We start from the raw sequence: 14,255 nt of genomic DNA, 5'->3' as shown, positions 1-14,255 counted from the left end.
TTTTTTTTTTGGCTGTCATGTGCATGTATCATTGTATGCATTCATTATGTAATTCATGTGAATAGACAATACAATCTTTTAACTATGAGTACATACGATAGTGTGCAATGGCATTGCTTTCAAATATGCAGTCTCCTCCAGCTGTAACAAATGCTGGAACCTGTAAAATAACATGACAAACATAAAAACTTACAAATTCATACACCCTTTTCACTATTTTTTTAATAACTTGAAAATTTTCATATTTTCCATAACCACCAATAATCATTCAAATCAAAACCTAAATTAGGATGTGAACAATAGCATTATTGAAAAGCTAGGTAAAGAATTTCTATAAAATCCTGTCAGGGATACCAGAAACCCAACCCTATCATTTCCAATTAGTAAATATTGAATTATCAGATAATGTTTTGTCATGGAAATTTTAAAATCAAAGATCCCTCAACACTCTTTTTAGATAAGCAAGGAGTGAAATAGTTCAAAGGTCAACTAATTGAACTATTAAATCATTCTGAAGTACATTTCTGAAGCATAATGTACTAACTATAAATAAATACATGTAGTTATTCTGAATATGAAAAAGCTTAAATGTATTAACTCTTTCATGTAATCAGAAAGAACCTTTCTCTGCCTTCAGTTCTTACACATTTGCCATTATAAACCAGCAAACATGCCTTTGATGAAGGTATAATCTTACCAGAAAAACATTCATGCATTAATAAATATTTGTGACTGGAGATTTAGCTAGCAACAAAGGATCAATATGATGACCTTCATTACAGGGCATCACCATGCATCATTACTCTTTTAAGATTTGAAGTTCATAGTTCATTGGATCTTAACCTGTTGCTCAAGAACCCAATAACTACCAAGTCCAAGCTATGATGATGAATTGTGTTTAATGTCCAGTGGAAAATATTACATGCATATCAAGAGAGCAAGTAATGTGATATGAGTATTATCCTTGCTTTGGACTAGACCAACATATTGAGCTTGATATTTCATGTGCTTAGTTTACAGGGTTACAGTCTGCAGGATGGAATGTCACCCTACCTGTACATATCATTGACTCTCAAGTCTATCCATCTTTGTTCTTACTCCTAAATGCCATTGTACTCAGTAAAGCAGCAGCAATTATCAATTTTCAAGTCTGGTTTGACCTAGCCAGGGGTCCAACCCTCAACCTATGTTACAAATGCAGGAACCTGGAAATGAACACCACAGAAATCAACGACGACGCCGATGTCATACCAATATACGATTTGCGGTCAGATAAAAATCACTCTGCATCAAATTTCTCAGCAAAAGGTAAGATACAAAATGTAGATGAAAGCTTAACCATAAATTCATTTATGTCATAACTTTCCTTAAATACATGTAGTTATTCTGAATATGAAAAACCTGTAATTTATCAACCCTTTCATGTAATCAGAAAGAACCTTTCTCTGCCTTCAGTTCTTACACATTTGCCATTTAAAACCTGCAAACATGCCTTTGATGAAGGTACTATCTTACTGGAATTCATCCATGCATAAATAAAAGGATTATGGACTTTCACCATGAAAATCAAATATTTGCCACCAGAGGCAAAGCTATCAATAATCGATCAATCATGTGTTGACCTTAAGAACCATACATATTTATGTATCATTAATCTCACAACTTGGACGTACAATGTACATATTAGATCTAGACAACCAAACAAATGTTCCATTTCCCCATGTAAAAAATGTATTTCCATGTCTCAAAATCTTTGTTACATATATATATATATGTATATCTCAAAAGTTGGGTAATATTAAATTTTTAACCCAAATTTTCCAAGATCCTTCACTGTGAGAAATTATAAAATAAATTAACAAACCAAACTCTTTCAAATTTGATGTCATAGGAAATCATCACAGCAAAAAATTTAAAGACCTTTCAAGACATCATACATGTAATTATTTGGGCTACTGCAGAATCTGAAGGTGAAAAAACTTAAGTATGCTTGGTAAACTGTTTGAGATGCCCCTCATCATGTAACAATATTATTGTATTGATTGATATGGATAATAGGTCTTCACAACAATGAGTGATATGCAGACTGAGTGGACAGTATCAAATGCATTTCAGATGTTTGTTGATTTGACCCTCATCTGCAGTGATGAAAAAATGGCTATCAAATTCCGAAAAAGATCTCATCTTTCTGAAACACAAATGCATTTAACTTTTATATATTTGGTTGATACTGGAACTTGAAAAGTTGAAGCTTTGACAACTGTTCCCAAATCATGCAAATAATTAGCCTGGGATCCTGGCCAACTGCTTGACAGTAGAGCCAGGCGGAATACAACAACATGGTTCCGTCAATTGGATGTTAGAATGATGCATCTTGGGATAGCGTCATTTCTTGACACATGGCGGGAAATATTTATATTGCCACAAATTTATTGAAAACTATTTTTATTTTCATAAGAAATGCAAATTTTGAAAACTTTAACAAATATAATCCAAGCGTTGTTGATTAGCATCGTGAATCAAAAGTTCGATCGATATATTCCTTGATTATATAATATGCACATGCGCATTAATTCAGTCCTGTTCAGCGCTGATAGTTGGTCACGTGGATTGTATTACGCCTGGCCCTATCGACGAAGTATTAGTTTGGGTCAGGATGCCAGGCTAGCAAATCATCAAAATTTACGACATTTGGTTCCTGATTTCTCTTTTTGAAAAAAAAAACAGTCTCAATACAAAAACTTACATTATGTAGTCACCACATACAATATTACTCATAATAGCGTCAATTTCAGGGTATGATGATAAATCATGTTATTACTTATGTGTTGCAACATTCATTTCAATTTTCAATTTCATACATGTACCATTTTTATAGTTTTTTCTCGACACAACTGTATGAAACCCATTTCAATTTTACATTGAATGACCGCATTTTAAAAGTGACTTACTTTTCCAAGCGGAAATTTTGATAAGAAATCTGCAGTCTGGTTGGTTTCACCAAATTTAAAACCACTTGCAAGCTTGATTGTTGTTCGACTGTACTCTGCAGCAATTTGAGCTTTAAAAGCTCTGAAGTTGTCAGGGAATGTGTATAGAGTCTACAAAATTAAAAATAGATGAAGATAATTTATCGTTTTTCAGATTTCCGTTAATATGTTTATTATATGAAGAAAGATTGCATTGATTCTAAATTGATTGTCACGTATGTCAATATGTAGTACCCCTGTAGCCATTGCACCGGTAAAAAAAGGAAGTAGATATGATTTCCGGGATGCCATGCGCTATCGGAGAAAAATTTCTTGAAGTGCCCGGATGTTTCGTCTAGAGTTGTCAATATCGAACTAAAATATTTAATTGATTGAAACAGAAATACAGTTTTAGAAGAAAATGGTAACATAAGTGCCTTATTGAAACATATTTGATGGTGCACATTTGCTACAACGTCTTTTTTGTATCTCATACTCTAAATTACAATATTTGTGGTTCATTTGTAACAAATACTGAAACTGGACAGGAAAAAGGGGGATTTTTAGGCAGTTAAGCTGCCTTATGCGAGCACCCTAGATTTGTGTTCTACCCAATAAATGCTGAAATACGTGCCATTGTTATTATCTAGCTGGATATAATGTTATTTATAACTAATTGAATAGTTTTTTCATACTTTTAATTCTGGATTACAAAAATATGACCAGAAAAAACCTTAAATGATCGTCGAACCACCCAAAAGTTTTGAAGTTGCACATAGGAAGTAGAGCACATTAGGAATCCTTATGTAGTTTATTATCCCCTGTGCTTTTGGCTAAGATGTCAAAAAACAATTGTATGAAATATTTAATCGCCGAAAATCTTTAAAGACAAGTAGTTTAGATTTCCCAAATGGCAAAAGTCGTAGGAATATTGTTTGTCGTCAATACGTGGTACAACTACGTCAGTAGTCTATTAATAAGTTCAACTGTTCATGCTGTTGGCGGCAATTTCAAATTAGAAGACGAAATTTTCGTATCATTTCAATTTGGAGGCAGGGGTTCAAATTAGCGGTGGTCCGAGGTCCGCGACCTTCCACTTTTGCAATCGGACTCTCGACTTGGTTACTAGCTACGCCCGACGGACCTTTCACTTGAAAGAAATTAAAAATAACTTTGCAAACCTTTTTACCAAAGTCTCTAAATAAACGATCTCAAAACGCGTATTTTCATCTTTATTATTCATAACAGCGATGTTCATTTTGTTCAACCGCTAGCTTTATACAGATAATCGCCGACAAGTAATGTGTAAATTCGAGTAAAATCGTATCTGACTGACAAAAACAACATCGAAAAACAATGGATGCCGTGTAGACAATTACAATATCGGGTCCGATTCCGGAAGCGGATAAGGGTAATTCCGGGTTTTGGAGATCAACTACAAAAAAAAAAAATTTCAGGCAGGTGACAAAATACATCTATGCATGGTAAATAAATATAAACACTAGAAATGGAAACCAAAAGATATATGTAAAAGAAAGAAAAAGCAAAAAATATTTGATACAGAAACTCAAAATTACTTTCTGACAAATTTTAATGTCCAAATCCAATACAATGTGACAGCTGGGAACAGTATATCTAACAATATATATGTTCCTGGTGACAGTATAAATCTTCTTTATCAGTGATAAATGTTGATAATGCATGTAAGATGCTTTTAAAGTGTAAACATATTACTGCAATTTTTTTCTCAATTTTGAAGGGTCAGTTAAAATAGCTGGAAGTTTCTTACTTTGTTTTCACAAATAGTGCAACTAGATTATATGATACCTGAATGTAAGCAAATCATATGATATATAGGTGGAATCTTTTGGGTCACTCTACCCCCTCCTGTTTGATAACTTTGAAACGGATGAGATCCCCACTCCTAAACCATATATATTCATGTATGGGACTATATAACTAATCAAATGAAATATAGGGGGAAGTCCCTAGGGTTACCCCACCCCTCCTGTTTGAGAACTTGGAAACAGTCGAGATCCCCACCCCTAAACCATATATATTCATGTATGGGACAATATAACTAATCAAATGAAATACAGGGGAGTCCCTGGGGTCACCCCAACCCTCCTGTTTGGGAACTTTGAAATGGTCGAGATCCCCACCCCTAAACCAAATATATTCATGTATGGGACAATATAATAAATCAAATGAAATATAGAGGGAGTCCCTGCGGTCACCCCACCCCTCCTGTTTGAGAATTTGGAAACGGTCAAGATCCCAAGACAAGACAAGACAATTTATTTAAACTTAAGCACACGTATGGTGCTACAAGAGGATAACAATTATACATTAACAATTACATATATATTTATACATTTACAAGCAAGACACACAATAAATAAATAAGTGATATCATACATTAAAATTGAAATAAACCATATTTGGTTGATTTGTTTGCAAAATTCTTAATTGCAACGTGGATATGAAGTTATTGTAACATGCTTTGTATTATGAAAATATTTTTTCAATATGTCTTAGAAACATGCACACTTTTGTTAGCAGTGGCACATTACAGTGTGATAATAGACCAGTAAGTTTCAATTGGGAAGGATTTTGTGTGTAATATGTAGGTATATACCTTTCTCTTAAAGACATAATTTGTTCATTGGAGCATACAAAAAAATAATGATCCCATAAACCATACATATTCATGTATGTGACAATATAACAAATGAAATGAAATATAGGGGGAGTCCTTGGGGGTCACCCCACCCCTCCTGTTTGAGAACTTGGAAACGGTCGAGATCCCCACCCCTTAACCATATATATTCATGTATGGGACAATATAACAAATCATATGAAATATAGGTTGAGTGCTTGGGGCCACTCTACCCCTTCCTGTTTGAGAATTTGAAAACGGTCGAGATCCCCACCCTAAACCATATATATTCATGTATGGGACAATATAACAAATCAAATGAAATATAGGGGCAGCTCCTATGGTCACTGTAAACCATCCTGTTTGAGAACTTGGAAACAGTCGAGATCCTCACCCCGAAACCATATATATTCATGTATGGGACTATATAACAAATCAAATGAAATATAGGGGAGTCCCTGCAGTCACCCCACCCCTCCTGTTTGAGAACTTGGAAACAGTCGAGATCCTGACCTCTAAATTAAACCATATATATTCATGTATGGGACAGCAGAACTTATCAAATGAAATATTGTCCTGTTTGATAACTTGGAAACAGATGAGATCCCCACCCCTAAACCATATATACTCATGTATTTGGCAATATAACAAATCAAATGAAATATAGGGGAAGTCACTGGGGTCACCCCACCCCCTCCTGTTTGAAAACTTGATAACGGCCGAGATCCCCACCCCTAAACCATATATATATTCATGTATGGGACAACATAAAAAATCAAATGAAATATAGGGGTAGTCCCTAAGGTCACCCCATCCCCTCTTGTGTGTGTTTTAAGAACTTGTAAAAGTTTGAGATACCAACTCCTAAACCATATTCATTCCTGTTCGTCATTTCAAACAGATTTGAATGACATACAAGGTCAATCTCATAGGCATCACATATGCATATCACTTTACTAGACCTAATCAATGTGTACTAGACTTTGCCCAATGTCAGGCGACCATGGGAATGAATAATTATGGGAGCTTTGTTTGGGAGACTTCGTAACAGCATTCTGTTACAATTATTTCTTGTTTATTATAAAATTTTATTGATGCAAAAAATGAGTAGGTTTAAAGACTTTACCTTAATTATATTTTGAATAATTTCTGGTTCTATAAAAAATTTCATTTTAATATGGCTCATTTTAAAGAAAACATATCTTTCAAGCCCAAGAATGTTTGACCAACTTTATTATAATCACCTGTCATTTTATTCCAAACTTAGACATCATGGACTTGGGGTGAAGGCGGGGGTTATTTACATTTACTATGGGCAGGTCAGTCAGACCTCACCTTTGATCCCCGTAGTAGTAAACATTTGTCTGATTTGTGTCTCATAACTTTTGCACTGTAGAACACAAACTCAGTTTTCTTTCCAGGGAAGCAAGTCCATGCATACTATTACAAGCTCGTACTAAGTCAACTTGAACTACTAACAGTCAACTAATACCAACGTTAACTATCAACTAGAACAACTGCAATCATTTCGAACTTGTACCACTGCAGACACATGACCATTAAAAATATACTTGATATATGCGTTGCTTTGGAAAACCTTGATAAAATATGAATTATTTGCCTTAATAATTAATTCATTAAATGAACGTAAATGCACAATATATGAATGTTTAATGTTTGTTCTTTTAAATCTTAAAAAAAATGAAGCAACATAGCCACAGTTTTCATAATTATGTTTGCCTTGGTTTTTGGTTAACTGCCTACAGCGCTTACAGTGCTTTGATTTTTAGGTACAACCAGATTAATTTCAAATATTTTATGCTAAACCGGGATTTTCTTCTCTTTAACTTAACTGTATAAACTATGAATTCTGCTAACGTGTAATAATTAATCACTAAAAGAGGAATTTTCAACGGATTTTACATCATACATGTAACAAATTTCCTTAAAAGGTTTGGACAATCAACGACCCAATTTATACCTTGTATGATCTGAAATAGCATATTATTTAATGTTAAGCAAAACTTATGTTAGATTTCACAGAAGTATTTTACAGCTTAAAGGTTGAATTTTTGGGTCACTTAAAAGGTGTTGGGGATACATGTAATATTTTTTTTGGTCATTTAATAATTAATTATTAAATGTTAATTATGTATGATTACTAGTTGTTAATTGGTATTTTCAAATCCAAATTTGGTATTATTGTTCTGTGTTTGAAAATCATGGATTGATTGTTGTTATAACTAGCTTTGATGTAAATACTGCATGTAGTTAGCTTTGTATGAGTAAACTCAATGAAGATTTGGTATCTTCTAGATCTGCCTTTCTTGTTAATTCAAGTCTTAGATATATGAACTCTGCCTTAATTTTCATGACAATCTTTTAATCATGATTCATTTCATCAAAATAAATAATAAAACACTAAAAGAAACCTGTTAACGTTTTAAGAATGTCACTTTATTTTAAGGAAACATTAAAAAAAAACTTGTTTATAGCTGCACCAACTTAAACATGATTAAAATGTATTCAACACAAAACCAAAAAAAAGGTTGTGAATGTGTGGGTTTGCGATCATGATTTTTGACAAACAGACCCAGATTCCTTCTGCATCATAAATGTAAGTCCAACTGTTTAATCAGTCTGTTATTTATGTTAAGACAGTACTTGATGGTATACATTGTACACTAATGACACAAAAATCAGAGTTCTCCCAAGACCGATATGACACTGCGTTCCCACAGCGCCTTCAAAATATTTTCGTTGATCCCACAGCGCCTTAATTGGCCGCTGTCCCTTAATACTTGATCCCCCAGCGTGTTAATTTTCACATTTTAATTATAAATTTTGGTTAAAATTGTCAAGTTGCTGATCACCGCTGAGAGGTTGCAATTGGTCAATGTTGCGCAATAACTGATAACTAGCAAAAGTCTCTGATTTACCTGTTCAAGCCTTATCAGACCATGTTATCAGGTTATAGCGTAAATGATCATCAAGAAGATAGATATTTTTAGTAGAAAATAAAAGTTTTTAAAAACTTCAGTGCAAAAATTGAAGAAATAGATCGCAAATACATTGTATTTATGCATCGTCTCTGTGCGATGACTTGGCTGAAGACCACAATTAATGACCCTGCTTTTTGTTGTCCACGAATATAGTTCCTTTTAATTAGAGTGTATTTTTTCTGAATTTTTTTTCTTTCCCTTCCTCACTCATTTCTTAGGTTTTTTTTAGGGTGGAAATGAAAGAAGAGAGGTGAAATAAACTTTTGGATGTTGTATTTTAACTGATTTTGATATGGAAAGAGTGATTAGGCCAGGTGCAAAAAGGTGATATTTACAGTTTTTCGGAACATCTCTTGACTTGTCCATCATGTCCATAGGGGTATGTGTAACAGTGGTTTGATTCCGCCAGTGTACTTTATCGGGAGAATGAAATTTCCTAGTGATTTTTATCCACCAACAAAAAATAACTAGGTTTTTTTATCCGGGTCCAGTGTAAAATATATATCCACCACTCATCATAAGGTTCTAAAGAGGGGTTTTTGATTGGGAAATATATATATATAAAAAAAATGGGCTTGGTATTTTTGGGGGGTATTTGAAAACTTGCATAGTTGATTTATGTAAAAAATTGACAAGGTAAACAAGTGTTTTTTATCCCAGGAATGTTCATACTAGTGTGTTTGAACCAGGAATGATTACACTAGTGCTATATTGTACCAGGAATGATTACACTAGTTATTTTGAACCGGAATTGATAACACTAGTGTTTTAATTCCATACATTAATGAAGTGTTTTAGTACTCATTTTGACCACAAGATTACAAAATAATGCTTATTAATAAATTAGAATTAAATAATTTTATTACAACTCCTCTGAAACTACACAACAGAATTTCATGAAACCTTTTAAGATAATAAGGACATACTATGTACATGTAGATGTGCATGTCGACAGGAAATTACGATTCAATTTTTTTTCTAGGAGTTACACCCCTTTGAACTTATTTGCTTTAAGGTACAACTTCAACAGTTTGTCATCTCAACTCCTCTGAAACCACACAGCAGAATTTCATGAAACTTTGTAGATAATAAGAACATACTACGTAGATGTGCATATCGACAGGAAATTACGATTCATTTTTTTTTTCTAGGAGTTACGCCCCTTTGAACTTATTTGCTTCAATGTACTTCTGCAACAGTTTGTCATCTCCACTCTTCTGAAACCACACAACAGAATTTCATGAAATTTTGTAGATAAGAAGGACATACTATGTAGATGTGCATATTGACAGGAAATTATTATTCAATATTTTTTCTTATACAATTTTTTTTTGTTACACTTATTTAATTTCTCCAATGACAATGTGTGGACGTGGGGTATGTGAGTGTGCTCACTAAGGTTCTTCAATTGATAAAAGTATTGTGAGTTATAAAAATATCCCCATTATCATCAATATTATTCGCTGGGTTGATTCAGATTGTTTAAATTGGTTCCTTGAAAATCATTCTAATTTTAACCCATTGATTTATGTAAACAATAAACGGTACCTGTCTAATATAAACAAAACAAAGATATCAAGATTGACGCTTTCACACTATTTACAACTAATATTCTCTAGTGAAATACAGTTACCCGGAATAAATACACGGTGGAATGAAAGTATGCTTACATATGGATGTGTATTTGCTAAATTTGTAAGATACTAGGGAGCAATCATTCTTAATGTTGGATATATGTTTGGACTAGTACTGTACTTTACACACACAAAATATTTGACAAAAAGATTCAGTGCATTTCTTTTAATGAAACAAAACGTTATAAAGAACTTATAGAGGAATTTAATTGTGGTCTGTGGCCACGTAGCCAATGAAGTAACGAATTTTTCATTGGTCCAGAAGAAGAATCTATTTAAACATGACCAATGAACATGATGAATACACATGATAAATTTGAATACACATTACTAAAGAAATATACAATGAAATTTATGAATGAGAGTATTTGTACGTCAAAAAAGTAAAATAAACTTTTATTAAAGATAACGAGGAGTGATTTATTTTATTAGAAAGTGAAAAATTGTTGCTTTCAAGTAAAATTCGTCTCTCAAGTTTTAGAAATAAAATAATTTTTTAACATCGATTGTAATTCGTCCATCGGGAAATATGTACAGAATCGCTGCAGCATTTGTATATTGTCACTGGTGAAGAATTCCTCTGGTCTTAACTTTGAAGAATTTGTCAAGTTTCGTTTATATCTACTTGCCAAAGAAATGCTATTGACAATGAAACACACGGAAGCATAATGTAAAACTACAGACACTGGTCAGCTGGTTCATTACAATATTTATACAACCGCATTTGCGGTCATATATTGGTATGACATTGTGGTCGTCGTCGTCCGAAGACACATTGGTTTTCGCACTCTAACTTTAGTTTAAGTGAATGGATCTCTATGAAATTTTACCATAAGGTTCAATGCCACAAAAGGAAGGTTGGGATTGATTTTGGCGGTTATGGTGCCAACAGTTAAGGAATTAGAGGCCAAAAATAAGCATTGTTGTAACTTCCAGACATAACTTGTGTGTTAGTGTATAGATATCTCTGACATTGTACCACAAGGTCCCATATCACAAAGGGAATGCTGGGATTGATTTTGGGGGTAATTGCCTCTAAATTTTAGGAATATGGGGCCAAAAAAGGGGCAAAAAACAAGCATTTTTCTAGTTTCATGACAATAACTTGTGTGTAAGTGTATGGATCTTTATGAAATTGTACTACAAGGTTCCATATCACAAAGGGAAAGCTGGAATTGAGTTTGGGGGTAATTGCCCAAAAGGTTTAGGAATTTGGGGCCAAAAATAAGCATTTTTCTAGTTTCCAGACAATAACTTGTGTTCAAGTGTATGGATCTCTCTGAAATTGTACTGCAAGAAACCATACCACAAAGGGAAGGCTGGGATTGATTTTGGGGGTAATTGCCTCAAAATTTTAGGAATTAGGGGCCAAAAAGGGTGGGGGGGAACAAGCATTTTTCTAGTTTCAGAACAATAACTTGTGTGTAAGTGTATGGATCTTTACGAAATTGTACTACAAGGTTCCATATCACAAAGGGAAAGCTGGGATTGAGTTTGGGGGTAATTGCCCTAAATGTTTAGGAATTTGGGGCCAAAAAGGGGGAAAAAAACAAGCATTTTTCTAGTTTCAAGCAATAACTTGTGTTCAAGTGTGTGGATCTCTCTGAAATTGTACTGCAAGGTACCATACCACAAAGGGAAGGCTGGGATTGAGTTTGGGGGTGATGAATCATAAGGGTGTTCAAAAAATTTGGGGGGGGGGATTTTTTTTTTCCTTTTTTTCTTTAAAATTTCCATTTAAAATTGGTTATTTCTGATTTATATATATAGCAAATAATAATGATATGGTTTGAATTGGTAAATTAAATTTTTTTAAGTTCTTGGACCACATTCATTCTGTGTCAGAAACCTATGCTGTGTCAAATATTTAATCACAATCCAAATTCAGTGCTGTATCAAGCTTGAATGTTGTGTCCATACTTGCCCCAACTGTTCAGGGTTCGACCTCTGCGGTCGTATCAAGCTGCACCCAGCGGAGCATTTTATTTTGTTTTAAAAAGTTGTATACCAAACATCTTAAACATAATTAATTTTAATGTTGAATCAACATGTTCTTTGCAAAGAAGAAATGGGTTAAGCGAAAGGCAGATGATGTTTTCAACCCTAAAGAGGATAAAGACTGAGGTACAGGATGTTCAACAAAACTACAAACTGTCTTGTTACTAGATCTCTAGAAGGAACAGAGAGTTCAGAAATATTTATTTGAAGCTGTTCAGCATTGGTAGGCCCAGAAGAACATGAGGATTTTTCTTGAACTATATATACATTTTGACTGTGATATAAATGCTTTTTATACTACCGCAAAAAGCGGTCGTTTATTGGTATCACGTCGTCGTCATCAGCGTAGCCGAAGACATTTGGTTTCCGGACAATAACTTTAGTAAATGTATATAGAAATCTATGAAATTTAAACACAAGGTTTATAACCACAAAAGAAAGGTTGGGATTGATTTTTGGGGTTATAGTCCTAACAGTTTAGGAATTAGGGGTCAAAAAGTGGTCCAAATAAGCATTTTTATATGCCCGTTTACGGAACGTATTATGGTACAATGTATACCTCTGTCTGTCTGTCCGCCCGTCATCAACATTTCGGACATTAACTTTAAAACGCTATAAATAATATGCATGAAACTGTGGTGAATTGTTTATATCTATTGATGTGAGCTCCCTTTCGTTTTTGTCTCGCCTGCGACGAAAGTCGCAGAAAGTGAGACATAGGTATTACTATCCAGCGGCGCAATGGCGGCGTAAACTATTTGTATAAAGCTTTATATTTCAGAAGGTAGAAGACCTTGATGCTTCATACTTTGTATGCAGATACCTTATGTTACGAACTTTCCGTCTGTCATATGTCCAATGTCCTTGACCTTATTTTCATGGTTCAGCGACTGCTTGAAAAAAAAGTTTAGTTTTTTTGTTATGTAAATTTCTCACTTATTATGAGTAATAGGATAACTATATTTGGTATATGGGTTCCTTGCAACGTCTACATGTCCATCAGACAGGGTTCACCTGACCTCAGCCTCATTTCATGGATCAGTGATCAAGGTTAAAGTTACGTGATTAGGTCTGTTTCTCAGATACTACAAGCAGTAGGTCAGCTATATGTGGTGTATGGAATGATTATAAGGGATACATGTCAGTCTGGCAGGTTTCATCTGACCTTGACCTCATTTTCACGGTTCATCGGTCAATGTTAAGTTTTTGTGTTTTGGTCTGTTTTTATACGACCGCAAAAAAATTTTGTGGTCGTATATTGGTATGACGATGGCGTCGTCGTCGTCGTCGTCGTCCGGCGTCGTCGTCCGAATACATATTGGTTTTCGCACTCTAACTTTAGTTTAAGTGAATGGATCTTTTTGAAATTTGACCATAAGGTTAAATACCACAAAAGGAAGGTTGGGATTGATTTTGGGGGTTATGGTACCAACAGTTAAGGAATTAGGGGCCAAAAAGGGGCCAAAAATGAGCATTTTCTAGTTTCCAGACAATAACTGTGGAACGGTGTATGGATCTCTCTGAAATTATACTACAAGTTTCCATACCACAAAGGGATGGTTAGGATTTGCTTTGGGGGGTTATGGCTCAAACCGTTTAGGAATTAGGGGCAAAAAAGGGGGAAAAACAAGGTTGTCCTGGTTAATGGACAAATACTTTAGTACAAAACATAATTTAAAGCAGTGTAAGGGAGATAAATCAAATACATCATTGAAATTATCTCCCTTACACTGCTTTTAAATTATGTATAAAGTAATGGTTAATGAACAATAAAGATAATCTAAAACAGTGTAAGGGAGGTAATCCAAATACAACGTTTTGGTTACTTCCCTTGCACTGCTTTTAAATTATGTTTAAAGAAATGCATATTTATAAAGGAAGACCAGTAAAAATATCTGCAAATGTTTTCATCTTTTTTTTTTACAAAAAAATCCATATGAAAGATTTGACACTATATTTTTATTAATTCTATTATAAAATAGATTAAGTTAGC

The 14,255-nt window shown here is 34.0% G+C and overlaps 2 protein-coding genes across 3 annotated transcripts in view; one reads left to right on the top strand and one right to left on the bottom strand.

The window, feature by feature from the left end:
- Positions 1-3,267, bottom strand: part of LOC127698572 (elongation factor 1-gamma-like) — a 43,325-nt gene extending 40,058 nt beyond the window's left edge. The window contains exons 1-3 of the mRNA XM_052202082.1: positions 3,225-3,267; positions 2,952-3,101; positions 97-160 (exon numbers count right to left, since the gene is read on the bottom strand). Coding sequence (XP_052058042.1) covers positions 97-160; positions 2,952-3,101; positions 3,225-3,236 — 226 coding nt within the window. The 5' untranslated portion in view covers positions 3,237-3,267. The remainder of the gene's footprint in view (positions 1-96; positions 161-2,951; positions 3,102-3,224) is intronic.
- Positions 3,268-3,293: 26 nt separating this feature from the next.
- Positions 3,294-14,255, top strand: part of LOC127698587 (calcineurin subunit B type 1) — a 34,856-nt gene continuing 23,894 nt past the window's right edge. The window contains exon 1 of one of the 2 annotated variants that reach the window (XM_052202104.1): positions 3,294-3,393. In XM_052202104.1, coding sequence (XP_052058064.1) covers positions 3,391-3,393 — 3 coding nt within the window. In that variant the 5' untranslated portion in view covers positions 3,294-3,390. The remainder of the gene's footprint in view (positions 3,394-14,255) is intronic. The other variant, XM_052202105.1, reaches the window with a different exon arrangement.

Source organism: Mytilus californianus, unplaced genomic scaffold (assembly GCF_021869535.1).
Source record: "Mytilus californianus isolate M0D057914Y unplaced genomic scaffold, xbMytCali1.0.p SCAF_4, whole genome shotgun sequence".
Lineage (NCBI taxonomy): Eukaryota > Metazoa > Mollusca > Bivalvia > Mytilida > Mytilidae > Mytilus > Mytilus californianus.
Note: the sequence above shows the minus strand (reverse complement) of the source record. Positions and strands in the feature narration are given on the sequence as shown.